We start from the raw sequence: 23,095 nt of genomic DNA on the forward strand, positions 1-23,095 counted from the left end.
GGAAGAGCCAACGCTATATCAGAGTAATGGCTACTAGTACTTACTTTCAAACGCCGGTCGGAATGAGAGAAAATTGTTTAATGTCTTGTTAGTAGATTTATTAAATATTTGAGAGGGACTGGCACTAGTCAAAGATAGGAAATAACTTTTGTCCAGTTAAATGTTTTGTTTCATTCCGAGCAGATTCCCTAAACCCTTCTTAGGGTAATTGTTTTCATGCAATAAAACTTTATCTTTTAGTGCGACAAGTAGTGGGAATCGTTAACAATGGTTTTCTCGAACTGTAGGGCGTGGTCACTCACGTGACCAAAATCTTTTACTAAAAATATCCTTGTTTGATTATCTTTAATCATTTGAGCATTTTTTATTTACATTACCGCGCACCGAAATGTGATTTCTAAAAGTTGTCAGAAAATATGAAAAAGGTCTGAGAACCACGCCTTAATGTACTTGAGCGTAAATGCCCGCCATACTGAATTATCAAATTGGTGAATAGAGTGCGTGATTGTCGGCCATATTGAAGAAGTGAAACAATAAGTTGTTTTTCCTTTGGGAAAAAATCATTAACATTTTTATGCAAATATCTTGTTGTTTGACTCTTCCAACATGGCTGCCATGAAAACACTTTGTACCAAACGCTAGAAAAAGAAATGCGTGAATATGACCAAGAGGCATTTTATAAATACTTCCGAAAGACACCATCAAGTAAAATAGGATTTGAGGCGACCTTTCCGGATTCCCGGTTCAAAGTCTACGTGACCTGACGCCAGGCGTTTTCGTTCACTAGTGCGTTCGTGTAATTTGGTTCTGTAGCCAGTTATATGGATTATTTCTTAAAATGTTAAGTCTTTCTCGATGAGAAGTGTTTTTACATCTGAATGTTTTCCCAAGTAAATCGATGGGCGATTTAAAACAAAATGGTTTTCCACATGGTAAGTGGTGTCATGTGACGAAATACAAAAGTATGATTGGGTAAATCGTTGCGTAACCGCAGACAGCCGCGAAAAAAGTTGAACTCGGTTCAACTTTTTTCAAAACCCCCAAAATCGCTACGTGCGTAAACGTGCGCGTCACGTGCGTAAATACCTGAAGAAAACGTGGCATTGGAAATTGGACAACGTAAATTCGACGCACATAATCGCGCGCGTAAAATTTCATTTTACGTACGTTTATAATTTTTACGCGCGTTAACGTGCGTAAACAAAAACGCGACAGTGGAAATCCACCTTAAGAGTAATAAATTTAGTAAATTAATGATAGGTGCCTACCCCAAGAGTAGACAGATCTTACACAATAAAGTGTTCAGAGAATTGTTAGGCACAAATGACATTTCATCTTTCGATGGCGGTTATTGACGTTGATTGAATCATTTCACGAATCGTTTCACTTTAACATTGTTTTATAGCACACCACAGTTATTGTACCTTTTCTACTTTGAATGGCTAGTTCAAAATTAAACTTATGCCTATATCTACACGTATTCAGTAAGCGAAAATGAGTAATTATTAGACAGCTTCACCGCGTCAGTGTGTCTTTTTTTAAACGGACGTTGTTCTGTCTGATATTAGAGAGATTAAGCATGACGTTTTAGGGCAAACGGCAAACGCGAGCTTACCTATTATTTTGTTACTTGTTCATCAAATTCTAAAATCAATCACTTTATAAAAATAGGAAAACTTCCACATTCATGGCAAACACGAAACTACTCATTTTCGCGTACGAACGCCAAACGGTAAACGGCAGAAGTTGAAATTTTGCCGTTCGCGGGGAAAATAAACGTCATGCTTAATCTCTCTATTGTTTTTTTATACGTACGGCAGGGAGCTGGCCATGAACTTGCTTTATTGTCTTGAAATTGGAAGACAAAAGCATCAAAATTGGTGAAGGCAAAAAAATATCAACTAAACAGAAAAATATATGGCAAAAGATTTAAAATTTCTCCAGAATGGAACTTTTGACTTCTTGACATCCTGCCACAAAAACAAATTTGATGGACTGTATCCCACTTTCATCATTGTAATCCTGTACTTCTTACACAAAATCCCATTTTCCTCTGTATAATCTTTTTATCCTATTTATTTGCATATTTGGTGTTATTATAAACTAGCAATGGTATATTGCAATTCCTGAGTTTTAATTGATTAACAGGCAATGGTATATGACCTCATATACCATTCACCACAAGTATGGTAGCCGATACGCGTCAAAGAAAACAGCTGGGGAGATCAAATATTGCAATTCTTTGAGCGTTTGTTGGATATGGGATTGTTATAGCCAACTCGGCGCTACCGTTATCAACCATCTCATATCCAACGCGCGCTCCTGGAATAATTGTTAAGTATTTGGCAATATGTTACACAGCCCAAGTGCTATGTAGTGATTCAAAGTCAAATTTAACGTCAAAAACTCAGAACTTTTAATACATGATACGATCCAGGTTTCAAGATTACACTCTAACAATCCAGGTTCAGTTCAGGCATACCAACTATAGTTCAGGTTTTCTACAAATACAAATATGAACTAGTAAACATAGGAAACGAATCGAAGTACATGTAGGTACATTTTGCAAATAATATGACTCTTACCGACTGTTTCGTTAGGTCCAAAATGTTCAACAAGGTAAAGAAATAAAAACAACATGGCGAATCCAAGCGAGAACAACGCACATGGTTGGTCACGTGATGCAAATTCGTGACGTAATATAGGTCCGCACAACGTGCACGCAATGATAGCTACACAATACGATTTGGAAGTTGGAAAGAGAATTGTCAATACTCTGTCACGACACTGTCCGTTTAAGTACTCCACACTATTGGCATACATTTTAATTATTATAGGTACTGAGCTTCAGTGATAATAACCAAAATGTATGCAATGTATATTCCCCGCCTTTATTAAACGTGGTCATGCCGACATAAAAACAAGAATCACTGGAGCCAGCGTCTGCACTTGTGATATAGGACTACCGCACCAACTACTGCAATTACGCCAAGAGCAATGAAAACACCTTCCAAAAAGTTAATCGACTTCTGCTTTTGAGCGGCTGTGGAAGAAAAAGTGTACTGTGAGTATTAACTAAATGAATAAATATGTAAATAAACAAGCCAACAAAGAGCTAAAAATACTCGAATGAATGAATTACAGTGGAACCTCGATAGGGCCAAGGGACTGGCAAAATATGTTCGCTGAATGAATGAATGAAATACTTTATTAAAGTGTCTGAAGTATTTAGCTTAAAAAAACTAATTGTGGACACTATTTACATTATTACATATCTAAGCTATTTAAAGTTAAAATATTTACACTTAAAGGAGAAGTTCACTCCAGAATGGCCAGTAATTTTTTTTACGCCAATAAAAAGTTTATGCAAAGATATGTTATTCACCAAAATTTCAGCTTCTAACGAGCGCTTAAACCCTACGAAATCCTTTTCTGAAGTAGCCCAAAACTCGACAACTGAACGCCGCCATCTTGAAGCTGTTAATGTATGCGTGACGTCAAAGAGCTCAGCCTGAAGTTGAGCGGGAAAATTTTAATTACTTCTTGAGCGGGAAAATTTTAATTACTTCAAACTCCTTGTTTCTTTGTAGTGGCTTTTGTTTGTCAAAATGCCTGTTTGTGCAGCTCCATTTTGCTTAAACAGAGCTCCAAGAAATACAAAAAGAGGTATTTCCGTTTTCACCGTCTTTCAATATTTAAAGAACAATCGGACACAAATATTTGTGTGTTCCGGCGTTAAATCGGGGTCCGATCGAGTTCATTATTGAAGTGCAATTTTCTGCAACTTTTTCAGGTTGATCTATTATTACCTATCCTTCGAGACCCTCGATTTTTCTCGTCGTCCCGCTCGACAATCTGTCTCTGGGTCTCCGAGGATGATCATGTTACCAATGTTGCAGTATTGCATACGGTACGTGCATGTTGCAATCAAGATTTGTGACAAACAGAACATAAACAACCAATAAGTCCATAAACGGCAATGTCGCCAATGTCCTTCGCGGTAATAAACGTCCTCCTCCACTGTTCGCGTCAGTCATGACGACATGAACGCGAACATTGCTGTTTCGTTTTGTTTACAGCATCCATCCTAGTTATTTTACGCCGGACGTTTCCTTGAACATTATAAAAAATTGCCAAAGTAGCAGACCGTACCAGTTTGTCGTAGCAGTGCTACTGAAAAGAATATATTTACTTGTTTGCTTGACCGCAAATAATCGCCGGGACCTCGATCAAACGCCCCCAGGGTTTATTTAAAAGTTAGCAGTTTTGACCCGGCGTTTATACGAAGCCGGCGTTTAATCGGGGACCCGCGTTTAATCGAGAAAATACGACGAAGTCAACAACAACAACAACAGAGAGTTTCTCTGGTTGATTAAAAATTCTCCCTGAAATAAAGTAAAAAAGTGAAATAGCATAATCGTAACATTGGTTGGTATTGCGTCTGCCTTTTTCTTTTTTTGTGGATATTTTCACTCAGGAGACTGTATCTGTGATCTTCTTCGAAGCAGTCTTCCGTATCGTTTTCGGAACACACAAATGTTTATGTCCGCTTTGCCAGGAATTTTTCGTTTCTGCCCATTCTAATAATCCATTCGTGAGCATTTTTTCTTTTAGATATTGAAAGACGGTGAAAGGTTTTTTGTATCTCTTGGAGCTCTGTTTGAGAAACATGGAGCTGCAAAAACAGGCATTTTGACAAACAAAACAAAACAAGGAGTTTTGAGTATTCAAACTTCAGGCTGAGCTCTTTGACGTCACGCATACATTAACAGCTCCAAGATGGCGGCGTTCAGTTGTCGAATTTTGGGCTACTTTAGAGAAAGATTTCGTAGGGTCTTAGCGCTCGTTGAAAGCTGAAATTTTGGTGAATAACATATTTTTGTATAAACTTTTTATTGGCGTAAAGAAAATAAACGGCCATTCTGGAGTGAACTTCTCCTTTAAATTCTGAGAATAAATAAATAAATGAATAAATAAATAAATTACAATAGAATATAAAATTTTATTATAAAAGTAGGTGAAAGATAAAAATAGCAGTTAAGAGGACATATGCACAAATTTCAAACAAAAATGAAAATTCTTGGCAAGAGCCCTGTAATGGATTTCGCTCATTCTCTTACCATGGGTAGGCCTTAATATAAAATAAATCACAGTATACTTTGTTTGGCTAAATATCGATTTGTTTTCGAGAAAATCGATAATTCTAAAATCCAGCAAAATTGACGCTTTCGGAGCTCAAAATTTATGCCGAGTTTGTTAGCTTCGCGTCGAAAAATAAAGCACTCTGGAAGAAAAATACCTATTTAATATCGAAGAATAACATCAAATTAGTACGTCGAAAGCAATTTCTGCTCTTAAAGTCCTTTTATTTACAAAATATAATTAAGTTTATTCGACACACTTTTGATTTAATTCAAAATAGGTCAAACTTATCGCTTTATTTAAGTATGAGCGAAGCGAAATAAATGGCCGAAAATTTGGTATTAGACAGATAAATGATTGTTCTTTTCGATACTAAAAGGATTTCCTAGGGAAATGATTTAGTGCGATGCTTTCAGATCTCAAAGTTGCTTAAAATTCGTTAATTTAACCGACCGTGTTGATCTTATCAACATTATGTAAACATTCCACGCAAAGGTTAATTTTCCCCATGTGAACTTCAACTGAGTAAAATAAAAACATAGACTTGCTTACCGTGGTGTTCGCTGATACATTGTAAATCCTGTTTTCCTCATTTACGACAAAACCTAAGCCCTCGGCGAAGCTGTTATCCAATTTTCTTGACGCGCCATTTGTAACTGATTTCCACGTCTTGAAGTGACAGTTCTTTTCCATGCATTCTTGAAAACAGTCCTGAGTCTTAACTGATCAGTGTAAACAGGAATACGAAGTACTTTGCTTTAAATCAACTTAAAGCTTAGCAGCAGTGGTAGATAAATCGATACGGCCGGCGAATCTTCGTTTCGAAAACCGCCATTTGAGATTTGTCGGCCCTTTGTCCTGCGGTATGCAGATAATTAATTCACACTTGAGTAACTTCCGGCACATGAAATCGACAACCACCGTGACCAGAAAGCACCCTGCTTTTTGGTGATTGGTTGAGGCACTATTTTTATCATTTTAACATAAGCTCTCAATGAAAAACTTTTGGGCTGAACTTGTAATTAAGTTTCACTTCAGTAAGCCACCGTTCGAGAGAGTTGTTAAATGGTTGCATGAAAGCGCTTTTAACTTCCGGGTCGAAAGTTCTTCTGTTGCGTTGCTTCGCTTTGCTGCATATTTTTTATCCAGTTCTTACCCTTGTTCAAATTCTTGATTAGGCTAAGGCAAAACAGTTGTAGAGTCAACTCTCCCTTATTGAAGATCTCTATAAGACGGACACCTGGTGTTAGTCCTGTCCTTGCCGTTTTTTTAGTCATTTTTATACTCTAACCAGCTAGGCTACGTTTACACGGGACCGGACCGGAGCCGTTCCGAACTGGACCGGACCGGATCGGCCTCTGTTTACACGGAAGCGTTTGGCACCGATCCATGTGTTTACACAGGACGGTTCTGGAACCGGTCCGGAACGGTTCCATAACTTGACCTGCAAAATAGCAGGTCCAGTTTTGGTTCCGTCCCGCACCGGTTCCTGTACGCCCCCCACTCACTGAGAACGGCCCCGTGTAAACAGAAGGCCTATCCTATCCGTGTAATAAGAAGGCATATCCTATCCGAAAATCGGACCGAAACGTTCCGGACAGTAGCAGTGGTTGATAAATCGATTCGGCCGGCAAATCTTCTTTTCGAAAACTGAGATTTGTCGGTCCTTTGTCATGCGGTGTGCAGATAATGTATTTCACACTTGCGTAACTTCCGGCACATGAAATCGACAACCGCCATGTTATTGCTATATTAATATAAGCTCTAAATAAAAAACTTTTGGGCTGAACATGTAATTAAGTTTCACTTCAGGTAGCTACCGTTTGTGAAAGTTGCTAAATGGTTGCATGACAGCGCTTTTAACTCCCGGGTCTAAGGTTCTTCTGTTGCGTTGCTTCACTTTATAGTTTTTTTTTGTTCTTACCTTTGTCCAAGTTCTTGATTAGGTCAAGGCAAAACAGGTGAAAGCAAAATCTAAGATGTTATCGTTGGATCCGTCTTCCGTGAATGTTAAAAAATATGACCATGTATATATTCTGTTGGGGTCCGGCGTAAACAAGGGAAGGTGCCCCCCGCCAGAGCTTGCGGGGAGGGACAAGCGCTTCGCCGTCAGGGAACCCAAATGTATTAAAAATATCATAGTCATTATATAAATATTTTGTTTTTAAACCTGTTTTCCGGTGTGTTTTTGAGTTGATTTGGAAGCTATTAGGGGAAAACGGTTTAAGTTTCAAATATTATCCGCAGTCTATTCCTTCATAAATAAGACGGTTATAATTATAATACGACTCAAGTTTCCAAACAACAAGAGATATAAAGTAATAACTTTATAATCACCTTAATTCTCAATTCAATAGGCGAACTTTATTAGGAAGGAGTTGTCGAAGCTGGGGTATTCCCCAAAAACGGCTCTGTGCCGTCCAATGAGGTCGTGGTTTTGGGTTCCCGATCTAGAACGGGATTTTCAATATCAGACGATATCTAGAACGAGATATGGTATTTTGAACACACAAAAGTTCCAAAATATCAGCAGCCAAAACGGGGTGACTTGTTTCTAGAACGCGGTATCTTTTGAATGCAAGTTCTTTCTAACTGAATACCAGAGGCCCTTCCAATTACGCTGGTAAAAAGGGAATGTTATGCTTCTAACAATGCTTGTTTTTTGTCCGATATAATGCTCAACTGTAATTATGCTCATTTTTTTTTAATAATGCTACTTTGGTATAAATGCTTTGTTGTACTTTGCAGAAATAAATACAAAATATGGCATCACGTCAGAAGTCCATAACAAACTTCTGATTACGTGTACTTTTCTTCACCTAGCTTTAATCTAATGAAGTGAAAAGCACCCTTTCCTTAATTTTTACACCAATATACACCTTGGTGTAAACAGTCATAAATGTTCAGCGTTTTATTATAAATTGTTTACCGTGACTGGTATTACAACTGCATATACATGATATATGGTCCCTTTTTTCCCCACCCCTTCCCCACCTTTCCTTCCCACTTTTATTTCGCCCAATCCTCCACAGGAGAAAGAAGGAGAGCTTGTTTACAGGCTAGACTACACAGCGGAATATATATTTTTAACTGACATTCACGGGAGACGGATCCAACGACGCCATCTAAGGTTTTGTGTACAGCCAACTCTCTCTGAAACGGGTACCTTCGGGACCGGCTCCAACTCAGTTCGTCTAAAAGAGATCTCCGTCTTATAGGGATTTTAACGTCGTTTCAAATTTTCCACTGAAGAAGGGACAAGAATTTGAACAAGGGTAAGAACTGGATAGAAAATATGAAACAAAGCGAAGCAACGCAACAGAAGAACTTTCCACCCGGATTTCATGCAACCATTTAACAACTCTCTCGAACGGTGGCTAACTGAAGTGAAACTTTATTACAAGTTCAGCCCAAAAGTTTTTCATTGAGAGCTTATGTTAAAATGATAAAAATAGTGCCTCGACCAATATTTCGAAAAGGAGGGTGCTATCTGGTCACGGTGGTTGTCGATTTCATGTGCCGGAAGTTACTCAAGTGTGAATTAATTATCTGCATACCGCAGGACAAAGGGCCGACAAATCTCAAATGGCGGTTTTCGAAATGAAGATTCGCCGGCCGTATCGATTTATCTACCACTGCTGCTAAGCTTTAAGTTGATTTAAAGCAAAGTACTTCGTATTCCTGTTTACACTGATCAGTTAAGACTCAGGACTGTTTTCAAGAATGCATGGAAAAGAACTGTCACTTCAAGACGTGGAAATCAGTTACAAATGGCGCGTCAAGAAAATTGGATAACAGCTTCGCCGAGGGCTTAGGTTTTGTCGTAAATGAGGAAAACAGGATTTACAATGTATCAGCGAACACCACGGTAAGCAAGTCTATGTTTTTATTTTACTCAGTTGAAGTTCACATGGGGAAAATTAACCTTTGCGTGGAATGTTTACATAATGTTGATAAGATCAACACGGTCGGTTAAATTAACGAATTTTAAGCAACTTTGAGATCTGAAAGCATCGCACTAAATCATTTCCCTAGGAAATCCTTTTAGTATCGAAAAGAACAATCATTTATCTGTCTAATACCAAATTTTCGGCCATTTATTTCGCTTCGCTCATACTTAAATAAAGCGATAAGTTTGACCTATTTTGAATTAAATCAAAAGTGTGTCGAATAAACTTAATTATATTTTGTAAATAAAAGGACTTTAAGAGCAGAAATTGCTTTCGACGTACTAATTTGATGTTATTCTTCGATATTAAATAGGTACTTTTCTTCCAGAGTGCTTTATTTTTCGACGCGAAGCTAACAAACTCGGCATAAATTTTGAGCTCCGAAAGCGTCAATTTTGCTGGATTTTAGAATTATCGATTTTCTCGAAAACAAATCGATATTTAGCCAAACAAAGTATACTGTGATTTATTTCATATTGAGACCTACCCATGGTAAGAGTATGAGCGAAATCCATTTAAGGACTCTTACCGACATACCGTATTTATTCGATTAAGCGCCCTGGGCGCTTACTAAATTTAAATCACTAAACTAAAAAAAAACTCGGTCTTCGGAGTAGTCTCTTAGCAGTACTTAGTCAATTTCAATCTGAACTTTAACAAAATCAAAATTACTCTTGTTCCCTCTTTTCAGGGAAGTGGGGGTGGGCGCATATTCGAGGCTGGGCGCTTATTAACTTAACGTATCTACAGGGTGGGCGCTTATTCGAGGTTGGGCGGTTATTCGAATAAATACGGTATGTTTGACCGTAGGAAACCTGTGCTCTTAAGATTTAAAAATTAAAAATTTAAAAATGTATATCGGCTAGCTGCATATGTCACATTTACACTTAGTTTGTATAAGACGGGTGAGGTCTTTTCTCCCAATACTGTTTTCTCCCAATACTGAAACCTCGATATAACGAGGTTTCGTTATATCGAGGTTCTTTTCCATATATTTTACTATTACTGGGGCGAAGAATATCGTTCGTTATATCGAGGACTTCGCTATATAGATGTTCGTTAAATCGAGGTTCCACTGTATATTAAAAAAGGCAGAAAATTCACTGATTAAGAAAGGCTTAGCGGCCACATTTTAATATATCTAATAATAAAGAACTAAAAAATATCGGACAAGGTTCAAATTAGTGGGACAGCAATAGCCAATTTTTGCTGTTAAACGCAGTGACTAAGTGGTCTCTTCAACCATTTTTGTTTTGTCAGTGCTTTCCGTTTCTGTACAATTTCGGCCACAGGTTTTCATGTATAAAGAAAAATCTCTGGCACTAAATCACAGAATTCGTTTCCCAGAATAGCCAGCAACTCCGTCTAACATTCTCGTGTGCTCTGGCAATCTTTAATTTGATTGTTTCTTATATTGTTTGTTCTCTTTATTTACCTATCTGACAGCAACTTCCAGAATAATCCTCCGCACACGAACATGTCTCATGTTGCAAAGTTCCTCCGTTCAAACATGAGGTGAGCTCTGGGCATGCGCGTGTCCTTCGAAAATTGGACGTGCATGTTCCACCATACTGCTCCATAATTATCCTGTGACGAGAGCTGCTCTGTGTTCCTGAAACGCCACACGGAGTGCTGCATGGACCCCACTCCGACCAGATGCTTAATTGGCAGTTCATTTTCTCTGGTGAAGTAAAATAACAAATGAGCGTTTATTTATTTCTCTGTGAAAGCCAGGACTTTCTGTTTGTTAGGCCTGAGTTACTTGCCGTTTAAATAAAACCTATTGATGCAAATTAGGCAATACTTGGAAAACATCTCATCAACGATGTGTCTTTAGTATTCATTTTATTGTTAGCCAGCTAGGTCTTGTTTGTATCTTTATTTCAAGGTTTCTGTTACTCTCTCTCTCTCTGCTCAAAACGTGGGTTTGAACTAAGGTACAGAACCTATTGAGCACAAAAACAGGCAAGGATATCGTATAATTCACCTAAATTACCAAGGATTGAGCTCAAGATTTCAGGGAATAATGACACGAACGCCAGAATATTCTGGTTGTTTACGCCTGAGTTCCTTGCCGCTTAAATAAAACCTATTGATGCAAATTAGGCAATACTTGGAAAACAACTATTCAATGATGTTTCCCTGGTTTTCATTTTGTTATTAGCCTAGCTAGGTTTTGTTTTCTATCCTAACTTCAAGGTTTCTATTACTCTCTGTCTCTCTGCTCAAAAAGTGGATTTGAACTAAGGTACAGAAGCTATAGAGCACAAGAGCAGGCAAGGATATCGTATAATTCACCTTACTAAGTTACCAAGAATTGAGCTCAAGATTTCAGGGAATAATGATACGAACGTATTCATTTGTACAAGCTGGTCTATTTACTTTTATTATATTTACCTCTGTCACAGCAAACTCCAGAATAACCTTCCAAACAAGAACATCTGCCATCTTTTAGTAAGCTTCCTCCATTCATACAACTGAGCTGTAGGCACGCTCGTGTCTTTTGGAATGTGGAAGTGCATGTTCCGCCATACTCCTCTAGAACTTCTCTGTCACGAGAGCTGCTCTGTGTTCCTAATACGCCGCACGGAGTGCTGCAAGCACTCCACTCCGACCAGGGGCTCAACTGGCAGTTAATTTTATCTGGTGTAGATAAAAGGAACAACTGACAAGTTATTTATTTCTTTGTGGTATTTGAAATTTCCTGTTTATTACGCCTGATTTCGTTTCCGTTCAAATAAACACTTCTGGTGCAATTGAGACAACAAGGGTAAGAGCTTTCCATATTCTTATTTCCACGGTTTTCTTTTTTCTTTTTCAAAGTGTTTACATATTTCAATTTAAAGGTTCTTTTTCTATCTCTACTTGAAAATTTGGTTGGCCCTTAGTCGTGTAACTCATTTAGTTTGAGAACAGGTGATAAATACACCCTACAATTCATCTTTACTTTCCAAGAAATGACTTACATATTTCTGCAAATAAAAGTGAGTTTGTGTGTTTATAAATTATGAGCTGTTTAATTAGTTTACTTTTATGATATTTACCTTCTCTACCTCCACCTATCTCACAGCATTCTCCAGAAAAACCCTCCTTACAGAAACAGATGCTACGTCTTAAACTTCCTCCGTTCAAGCAGCTGAGATATGGGCACCTTCGTGTCTTATGGAACGTAGAGGTGCATGTTCCGCCGCATTGCTCCGTTGTTATCCTATGACGAGAGCTGCTCTGTGTTCCTGAGATACCACACGGAGTGGTGCAAGCGCTCCACTTCGACCACGAGCTTAATTGGCAGTTTACTGATCTAGTTCCATAGCACTGACGTGTTTCTCTCAAGTCAGGGCATGGCGCTCCTCCACAACCTGATGATGTTCTTACCGTTCTTGATCTGCTTTGTGAACCTTGCTGTCCGCACTGGGATGTACTACACGAACTCCAGTAAGACCAAGACCTGACTTGGCAATCTTGCGGTGCAGTTCCATAACAATACCGTGTTTCTTTCAAGTTAGGGCATGCCGCTCCTCCGCAAGCTGAAGTTGTTGTTACCGTTCTTGATCTGCTTTGTGAACCGTATTGTCCGCACTGAGATGCACTGCACGAACTCCACGAAGACCAAGAACTGACTTGGCAATTTCTTGGTGAACATCTGCGACGGCGACGCCTTCGCCAAGCCTCACTGTGATCAACAAAGACGATTAAAGCCACTAACACAACCAGAATTGCAATCTTAGCTGAAAGCATTTTTGCTCGAGACTTGGGAAACGTCAATAGCTCTGAACATAAAACGTTAACGCGGCTTGCGCTAAATAATCCGCGTTATACATCACGTAAAACGAAACTTCGAGAAAAGGTCGAAAGTTTTAAACTGAGTTATAAGTAATTGCGCAGATAGTTTTGATTGAAATGTAATTCTTGGCATGCCTAAATTTGGTGGATTAGTGAAAGCGAGGCTAGTACCATGAAACTGATTGGATGCTTCTTTTTCCGTTTAAGGAAGTGTTGTTATTTTCGAGATCTCGGGCGGCAGTGCAGTTTTTAATTGAATCAAGTATTTTCCGCTCTTATGGCAATTATGGGAAAAACCACGATTGGATAAGGTAAACCCAGTTTTGAAACATTCATTCATGAATTTTTTATTTGTTTTAGAGAGTGCTAACTTCCTTAGTAACTGTTTCCACGAAGGACATCAACAAACCACGGTTCATGCGTTTGAAACAATAACAACGTTTCTCAGAAATTGTTATGGGCGCCAGCAGCAAAATATATGCAGCTTGGCACTATAGTAAAAAGACATTTGTTATTATTATTATTATTATTTAGAACTGCCAGACCTAAACGTGTTTATGAGTAACATCGACATTCAAATACTGCTTAGGCTTAACAAACTTAACACTTGCGAGCAGAGTTCCTCTCAACACATTTATCGGGACTGCCGAAATTAATTTAAAAGTGTTTAGTTTTGTGACTGATTTTAATGCTCTAAGTAGATACTACATCTGTGCTTTATTTATTACTTCGGTTGCTTTTCTTGAATGTCTACTGTGTGAATTTAATATAATTAACCTTTCCGTAAGTGCGGTACATTTCAGCAAAGCCATTTTTTCGGAATTATATAGCAAACAAAATTCTTCACTCTTGCTAACCCCTTGATCGACTCAATATTGAAATGGAATGTGCGCGCATGCAAACAAAGATTTTGCGAGACAATCTTTCTGGGTTTCTTAACCAAACAAATAAAAGTAGAAAAAAATAACAACGTTTTTTGCTGGACTAGGTCGGTGGGTATAGGGAAAAACTGTACCCTTGATCTTGGGAACGGACCTCGTATCGTATCGTATCGTTATGTCTTGCATATTGTTTTCTAGATTCACTACATAATAATCTAACTGCATACAAAATATGAAGGGGGGTCAAATATTTTCATTTCCCACTTTGCTTCATTCTAACACAGACTTGCTCTTAATAATTATTTTTTGATACAGATTTAAATTTCAAAAACTCTGCCACGATTTCAACATTGTAATAATAACTGAATTCTTCTAATAATAATAATAATAATAATAATGATGATGATGATGATGATGATGATGATGATGATGATGATGATGGTGATGATGATGATGATGATGATGATAATAATAATAATAATAAGCGTTTAAGATTGCAATGAGCGATTTCAAATGCAAAGGTAATAATATATTAAATAATTTATATAGCGCCAAATCCACTTATTGCTCATGGCGCTTTACAATGAAAATATTAAAAAGATGAAGGGAAAATAGTTACAACTCTAAAAATTAAAACAAAATTAAAAAGCCTGTTTAAAAAGGCACGTTTTTAAATGTCCTTAAAAAATTTAAATGGAAACACTTGATCGTAGTTCGAATGGAATCGTCTTCCATAGTCTCGGGGCCGCCACAGCAAACGCTCTTTCTCCACATAAGGGTCACCAGAAGGTGCTGTGAAGAGGATTTTAATGTTCATTGAGAGGTGTGATAATTAAGTAGGTCTTTGAAGTAGAAATTATAATTATAAATTATTAAATTATATATTATAATATATAATTATTGAATTAAGTATTATAATAAATTAAACGGTAGCGGTGGGCGAACAACTTAAAGTTTTCTACCCCTACCCCACAAGGAGGACAAATGTTCGTCATTTTTTATTTTATTTATGGATAAAAACGGTTACGCTTGAGCGTTCCCTTAATGTGAGTCTGGATCACGCAATTTTATAACTACAAACATTTGACAGTTAATAAATGGTCCAGTGATTTGAAATTGCAAGACTTGAAGCAAACCCAGAATTTGGTACCTTGAAACTACAACATTCTATTTGCGTGTTTCCGAACAGTGTACAGCTTTATAAGTGTTGTCATACATCGCAATCCTTCAAAGGAACCAGTCGATCGAGAAAGACGAATCGCCCTAGGAGTTCTTCAGTCCAGTGGTCAAACCAATAGAAAGCCTAACTGGGTACTTTAAGTTTGATGTCAGTCTCCAACGGATAGTCAAAGCAATTTTAATTGCCAAATATTTTCAATTGTTTTCCCGCAGGGTAAGAGGTTTGCCTGTTTTTCGAAAGAAGGGAATATATATTTTGAACTTGCTGTCGTATGTGACGCTGATACGAGTAGCTATTTGAAGTGTCCCAGTTTTCATTTATAATTGATACGTTCGCCTAATGAATAACAATTTTTCATTTGGAAAATTTTCATTTATGTTCCGTCAGTCATCTTGGCCTCGGAATAATGGGCACACAATGGTGGTATCAAAGGCGCGGCAGACTAGCTATTAATTAAATTGTTTCAGACATTTCATTGTTAACAAGTTATGAAACGTGGGCTTAATGTCCCTGACCGGGGGCGAGTCACGCAACTCAGTTGAAGTCTCTAGAAAGCGCATATTTGATAGCTAGTAGCCGTGATTCATTAATTCTAATTTGAAATTGCAAAATCACTTACCCCGTGAAACTAACCCAAAATTTGGTACAGCTTTCTGTTGTCATCTTTCTCACTGGGTAGTATAAATTTTGACGCACGTATTTAAATGTTGGTAAAACGTGCAGGAATTGTTCGGGCTGGTAGAGTACATATCATAATAAGAGAGCAAGTTTGTGATGTAATTTGATATTCCAGGTAGCTATCCACGAACGAAAACTGTTCTTTCAAAGCCAGGGAGCGCTGGCGAAAACGTATCAGGGTACGCCAGGGGGGTAAGTAGTGTACCAATATACCTGCGAAACATGCACCCAGTATACCCAAAATTTCCCCTCAAAATCATACAAAAAGCCAAAACACAGTATACTTTACACCGATAATTTTAGCTTTAAATACTTGATACCCTATTTAAAATCCCCCTGTATACCATATACCTAAAAACCCTCGCCGACCCTGACGTATGGAGGCAGAGTGGAGGTTATTTTTTTGTCGGCGAAATCCCAGCGGCATTGCCGGATTATTCTGTCATGAAGTCATGCCTCGTGCATATTAAGGTCGCGGGGGACACCTTAGGCTCATCATTATGCATTTATTTAAAGCGTATGCACGAAGTACAACGACTGACATCGACGACTTTACGAGATATTTATGACTGGACCGAAATATGGGCGCTTGCGTGTGATTTGTAAAAAATCCCTGTTTCTTTGATATTTTAACCAAATTAAAACAACACTTAGCGATATACGTTCATATAGATTGTAGGAAGTCTTTGAGCTTATTTTCATTTAAATTTGAATATTTCTGCAACTCAGATTAATCACAAAATATTTGGCATAAACAATCGTGCCCTTTTTAAAAACGCATTGTTCTCGCCATAAAAGCGTGGAATATAATTACCATAATTACATCTCTCCTTGGAAAAATGATCGTATTTAGGTCGGGACACCTTCGGAAATCTCAAAGTTTGGACTTTTCCGACAATTTTGTGGCAGAGAATACAGCGCGGATACAGAACTTCATTACTTGCCACTGCAGATAGGTAAACTATGAATACTGTAGTGTGTCATAACAGAAGCGGAATTTTAAAAGAGCGCTTTTAGAAAGAGGTAGAAGACATTAAATTCAAATTTGCGCACTTAAACCGCCATAACTTGCTGGCAAACTTTAAATTAAAAAATCCGCTTCTGTTATGACACTCTTGAGGTATTGACTGATTAGCTTTTGACAAGATCACAGTGTGCTGTCTCCTACTCGTTCCGCAAACTCTGCCACAAAATCATGTTTTTCCCAATTTGGCACTAACGAGGCTATAACATCGCCGTTAAATGCAATCTACCAAATAAAAGATGACATTCACAATCTTGCGTCATTTCTTTATGTCTCTGTAAAATTTGAGTTTAATCGCACCCATAACAGCTGAGAAATAAGCGTTTTAAAAGATGCAGGTCAAGCAAAATTTCTCTTCATGAATTTATTCATGCAGTTGGTATCCCCCGCGACCTTAATACATGCACGTTTCGGCATTGGTTTTGTTATAAATCAGGTGCCTGTCTTTGATTTTCAAACAATAGACTCAGGGTCTCGGATAGTCTCGGAATTTACGATTCCAAGAAGAGCATCAACAGACCACGACCAACGAATACATCATATAATCTTTAACAAATTAAGGAAGTGAACGTTTCTCAGAAATAAGTGATTTAATATGCGCTTTTTTGTGGCCTTTTGCAGCAAAAATATCAGACCATGATACTACAGTAGAAACCAATCTTTGTTCAGTTGTATATAACTAAAAGATGCAAACGTGTATATAAGTGACAGAGATGTTTACAAGCCGCAAAAACAGGCAGTGGCAAATTATGTGTAGTCAAGTTTCATCATTGGTGTAAACTGGCGTCCACTCATTCTTGTTGATAGAGCCAAATGCGTAACTAGTTGATTAGTTGCTTTATTAGTCTATATTAAACCCTTAGGGTTCAGTATGAACGATGTTTCTACAAAGATAACCTAACTGAAAGACGAAAGCTAAGTTTTTTTCACCAGTAATGATTTTCTAGCAATAATCATTTCTAGACTGAGTCACTTTAACATAATTCAGCAAACTACCAACTAATAACATTCCTACTCTATGCTTATCCACACGTATTCAGCAAATAAAATGTGTCATTTTAAAATGACAAAACAGCTAGAGACTACAGCTTGATGGCGTCCTTATGTCCTTTCAAAATTTTCAACCCTACATATACTTTCATGCATTTTAGATTATGACTGGTACTAAGTGTTTGGTGATACATAGAGGATATTACATGGTTGCGCGGAGATATGAAATTTATCTTCGAGTGTTCAAATCGATATCTCACGAGTGAGCGCAGCGAACGAGTGGGATATCGATTTGAACACGAGAAGATAAATTTCATATCTCCAAGCAACCATGTAATATTCTGTTTATTATATAAACCTACTAATTACGATGTTTTTGACGATTTTCCGAAGATTGCCGACCATTTTCCGAAGATTTCCGAAGATTTGCAAAATGTTGTCCGAAGGTCGTACGAATGTTTACGGACATTTTCCGAACTTTTCCGAAAATTTCTGAAGATATCCGAAGATTGCCGAAGATTGCCGAGAAAGATCCGAAGATGTTTCGACTTGATATTGATTTACTTTGGCTCATTCAGCATTGAAACAGGGCAAACTTGTCAGAAAATGTTTCGAAATCGATATCTTCACATGTGAAAATAACATGTTATTTTCACGTGTGAAAATATGATTTTTTCGCGCGAAAGATTTCCTGGTATTTCACTGATGTTTATATAATAAATCAATATACAATTTTCCTCGGTGCTATTTTTCTGGTCACCATGCCTACTGTAGGGTCGAGAATGAAGACAGCGTGGCCGAGTGGTTTAGGGCGCTGGTGTTGTAATCCGGAGGTCCAGGGTTCAAAACCTCCACCCTGCCACTAGCTGGATTTGTTTTCGGTCGTCCCGAGTTCAAATCCTCGGTCACGCTTTGTATATAGCCAACTGGTCTGCCTCCTGCCATTTGGGATTTTTAATCATGTTATGTTCATTTAGAATATTTGTTTCATCTGTTTCAGTGGCATGCCTGCAAACAAGCTATTTGGAAGCTAAGTGCATGACCACTATTAACAACATTTACATTCACATATACATTTACCATTAAATGGTCTAACCCTGTCTTTATAATACCACCTGTATACGCCATATATTATACCAGCAACGCAACACGGCACTACCAGAGTGAGACAAGGCGTTAAAATCATCGCAAGCAAATGTTTATTAGCCTCTGTTGAAGAAAAAATGCACGGTTAGTATTCAGCTAAAGAAATTGGTGTTGCACTTCTTATATAATATTATGGCAATGCCAAGAACAACAAGTATGACAAGTACACCGATCACAATTACAAGTAAGTGTGATTGAATAAGCAAATTAGCTTGTTAGTCAGTCAGTCAGTCAGTCAGTCAGTCAGTCAGTCAGTCAGTCAGTCAGTCAGTCAGTCAGTCAGTCAGTCAGTCAGTCAGTCAGTCAGTCAGTCAGTCAGTCAGTCAGTCAGTCAGTTAGTTAGTTAGTTAGTTAGTTAGTTAGTTGTCTTAGTTACCCCGTTAACCTTGGTTTTGTTTTAACGTAACTGAAATAAGAAGTTCAATCGTGTAAATGCCTTATTTAATCTCGGTAAATGACGGCAAGATCAATAGAAAGCCAACGGTGCGAAGGACGCCGAGTAGTTTAGGAGGAACGACCATTAAACTCTACCGTTAACGTTGGCAAAGCAAGGATAATTGATAAATTGTGGCCAAAATTCTTTAAATATTTTAGTTCGGAACAACACACACTGTAGTTTCCGAGAAAAGCTCAACCTACCACGTTCATCAGTTGTCTCCTACCTACTTCAGTTGAGTATTTAACTCTGTGAAAACAGCTTCTCTAATAACTGCACTTAAGTAAACAAACCGCGGTCAACAGTAACGATCAGTAACCGAAGTAAACCTCTCTCGTGAAAACACGACATTAGTTGGTTAGTTAGTTTCGTTGGCGAAACAAGGCTAAAAGATTCTCTAACCATATTTTCAGTCATAGTGTTTTTTTATCTGCTTCAACGCTGGCTTTTGCACTAAATAACAGAACTCTTGAGCAAGGACACCTTATGTAGAAATGTAATAATTTCACTTCCGTTTATTCGCTTATTTCAGTTTTACCTTTCTGACAGTAACAGTAACAGTAACGATCAGTAACCGAAGTAAACCTCTCTCGTGAAAACACGACATTAGTTGGTTAGTTAGTTTCGTTGGCGAAACAAGGCTAAAAGATTCTCTAACCATATTTTCAGTCATAGTGTTTTTTTATCTGCTTCAACGCTGGCTTTTGCACTAAATAACAGAACTCTTGAGCAAGGACACCTTATGTAGAAATGTAATAATTTCACTTCCGTTTATTCGCTTATTTCAGTTTTACCTTTCTGACAGCATTCCCCTGAATATCCTTCCTTACAGAAACATGTGCCATCCTGTAAACTTCCTCCGTTCAAACAACTGAGGTCTGGGCACGTTCGTGTTTTACGGAACGTAGAAGTGCATGTTCCGCCATACTGCTCCAGAGCTATCCTGTGACGAGAGCTGCTCTGTGTTCCTGAGACGCCACATAGAGTGGTACAAGCGCTCCACTCCGACCAGGAACTTAATTGGCAGTCAACTTGATCTGGTTTAGAAAAAAGAAAATAAACTAGGGGTAACCACGGGTAAGGAAGTGCGGGCCTTGATAGACTGAAGAGTTTTCTTGTAAGGGTTCATGGAAGGAGAGGAGGTACTCGAGCCAGTTTGCACGCTTTTGAGATTGGACCAGAAACAGGATCCAAGCTTGCGTTTTTAAAGCAAACACTTAATTGGCGATATCTAAAAAAGGCGGAGTTACAAATAGCTGAAATTTTCAAGAACATTCCCAGGTGAATAAGGGTCATTTACAGCGGATTGTTTCTGAAGTATCAGAAGTATCAAAAGACATGCAATTTTTATATATGTTCAACCAATATGTTCAATATAGGTATAAACGCGTAACAAAAATACATCGCGCGTTCCAAACTTTTTTTATAAGTATTTCACTGTAGCCTGCTGTAGGCAGCGTTTAATATTGCCAAACGTAGTTGTCCAGACAATAAAATGTATAAGCGCAGTTTAGTTTTACAGTTACAAACAGTCACTCATTAATGGTCATTATACACAGTTAACACACTCAGCACACATAGTTTACGTGCAAGTTTTTCAACTCGATAGCTTTGGCAGCTCCAGAGATAGCGCGAGAACATATTTTTTTACATACACTTCTTTCCCAAACATGAACAAATTTCTTATTCAGTCCCCCTGTTCAGTTGATTTCATTCTCTCCTAGACTTGCTTACAAGTCGAGCTCACTAATTCTCTCCGAGAATTAACGAAGCGAAAAGTTCTCCAGACGTGAAACTGTGCACGCAAAATCCTTCAAGTGCGGCATTACAGTCTGTAACAATGATTTCTTTGCCTAGTGCAGACAATATTTTAATTGTGTTCGAACCCCGAACACTAGCGAGTGATCCTCCATTGTGTTACATAAACAGAACATTAAGTTACTGACGATCGTTCTTCATAGCTCAATTTTAAAGCTTATGCTTCTCGCTCTACTTAAATAGTGGTTTGGCACTTAGTCACAGAATTCAGATCTAGTTGAAAACGGATGGTAAAGACATCCTACAGTTCATCATAGCTTTCCAAGCAATAAGTTAAAGAGTTAGCAGATAATAGTTTGTGTGTGATAAATAAATATGGTAAATTTGAAGCTAGGTAAATAAGTGATATTAAAGATGAAATGTTTCCCTTAGCCATGGGTTCGATTCCCGTCGGGGACTCAGATTTTTCATTCTCCCGCGCCCGTGAAACATTTCATCTTTATCCCTTATTTACCGAACTTCAAATTTTTATCCATCTTTATTTATTACACATCTTTGATTTTGACATTGCTGAGCTTGCAGTTGCAAGACGCGTCTCAAGTATGAAACCAGTTAACCAGTTAATGGCTTCGCTCACAAAGAGTCTCTCATAGCTCAACCGGTATCTGGGAGGCCATGGGTTCGATTCCCGTCGGGGACTCAGATTTTTTTTTTGTCCCACGCTGGTGAAACATTTCATCTTTATCAATAGTGTGTTTATATGAGCTGGCTAGATTACTATTCAAATATTTACCTTTTCCACTCCCTGCAGCTTTCTCACAGCATTCCCCTGAATAGCCTTCCTTGCAGAAACAGATGCTACCTTTTAAACTTCCTCCGTTCAAACAACTGAGTTCTGGGCACGCTCGTGTTATACGGATCGTAGAAGTGCATATTCCGCCACATTGCTCTGCTGTTATCCTGTGACGAGAACTGCTCTGTGTTCCTAAAATGCCACATGGAGTAGTGCAAGCGCTCCACTCCGACCAGGGACTCAATTGGCAGTTAACCGGTGTAGTTCCATAACACTGCTGTGTTTCGTATAAGTCAGGGCATGGCGCTCCTCCACAAGACGCAGATGATACTTCTGTTCTTGATCTGCTCTGTGTTCCGTGTTGTTTGCAAGCGAATGCGCTGCACGAACTCCAATAAGACCAAGAACTGACTTGGCAATCTCGCAGCGGACAACTGCGACGGCGACGTCTCCGCCAAGCATCACTGTGATCAACAAAGATGAGTAAAGTCACGAACACGAGAATCGTTATTTTAAGCGAAAGCATTTTTGCGACTGTCTTGAAATTTAATCAACCGACAAGAAAAAAAGTCAACGCGGCTAACCCGGAAGTAAGTTGCAACAAGAACATTGAGTGAAACTTGCGCAGCCCGTTTGTAATTAATATAATGAGAAATTAGCATTGGCAGTTATGCAGTTATTCTGATTGAAGTATAGTAGGTGACATTTCTAACCGCCATGAATTTTATTGGTTGCTTTTGATCTCTTCAATTAGGAAGAAGACAAATGCATCAAGTTCACTGAAGTGAAAATGAGGTAATTAACAACAGCATCAATGAAGCAAAGCACACAATTATACGACTAATCTATGCAAAACATAAAAAGCGAGCACAGTTTCTAAATCAGTAAGCTTAATGATTTATTCCATGCATCTCTTGTCCATGTATGCGGTAATTGTTGGCTTTTTCGAGGCCCCGGGTGCACTCCAAGCACATGCCACGCCACAGATGTGGACTCCAAGCAATTCTGCGGTTATAAATCGAGTCACGTTCTCTCCGCTTTTCTAACAATGGCCGGGAAAAGAATCCATGTAGTGTTATTCCAATCTTAAACGGAAGCAGCCCCAGTCCAACGAGCAGCGTCGATGTTTCCTTGGAATAAAGCAAAGGCTTTTGTCTTGGTTCTTTTCAAACTGCGACGAGAGTAGGTAAGCCAAATGAAACACTGATTATTGAATTTGTTTCTTTTTCAGACTTTGTTGAGGCGTCTGGTATTATTTTCAAAAGCCGAAACGTTCTTAACATTGCAAATGATAAAAGGAGAGGTGAAAAATATACACTCTGAGTGTTAGCAGC

At 38.3% G+C, this 23,095-nt stretch overlaps 2 protein-coding genes across 2 annotated transcripts; both read right to left on the reverse strand.

Annotated features, from left to right (window-relative positions):
- Nucleotides 1-2,742: 2,742 nt before the first annotated feature.
- LOC144659431 (spondin-1-like) lies at nt 2,743-14,123 on the reverse strand. Its single transcript, XM_078519866.1, has 4 exons — nt 12,137-14,123; nt 11,490-11,735; nt 10,528-10,773; nt 2,743-3,043 (listed from the first exon to the last, which is right to left on the reverse strand). The coding sequence occupies exons 1-4, from the start codon at nt 12,828-12,830 to the stop codon at nt 2,928-2,930; spliced, it is 1,302 nt and encodes a 433-aa protein (XP_078375992.1). The 5' UTR covers nt 12,831-14,123; the 3' UTR covers nt 2,743-2,927.
- A 105-nt stretch (nt 14,124-14,228) lies between these two features.
- On the reverse strand, nt 14,229-22,492 carry LOC144659441 (spondin-1-like). The gene is made up of 3 exons (XM_078519887.1): nt 21,762-22,492; nt 20,005-20,247; nt 14,229-18,837 (listed from the first exon to the last, which is right to left on the reverse strand). Exons 1-3 carry the CDS (start codon nt 22,285-22,287, stop codon nt 18,677-18,679), a joined length of 930 nt encoding a protein of 309 aa, XP_078376013.1. The 5' UTR covers nt 22,288-22,492; the 3' UTR covers nt 14,229-18,676.
- Between the last annotated feature and the right edge of the window lie 603 nt (nt 22,493-23,095).

The sequence above is a fragment of the Oculina patagonica genome, chromosome 7, assembly GCF_052425735.1.
Source record: "Oculina patagonica isolate OP01 chromosome 7, crgOcupat, whole genome shotgun sequence".
NCBI lineage: Eukaryota > Metazoa > Cnidaria > Anthozoa > Scleractinia > Oculinidae > Oculina > Oculina patagonica.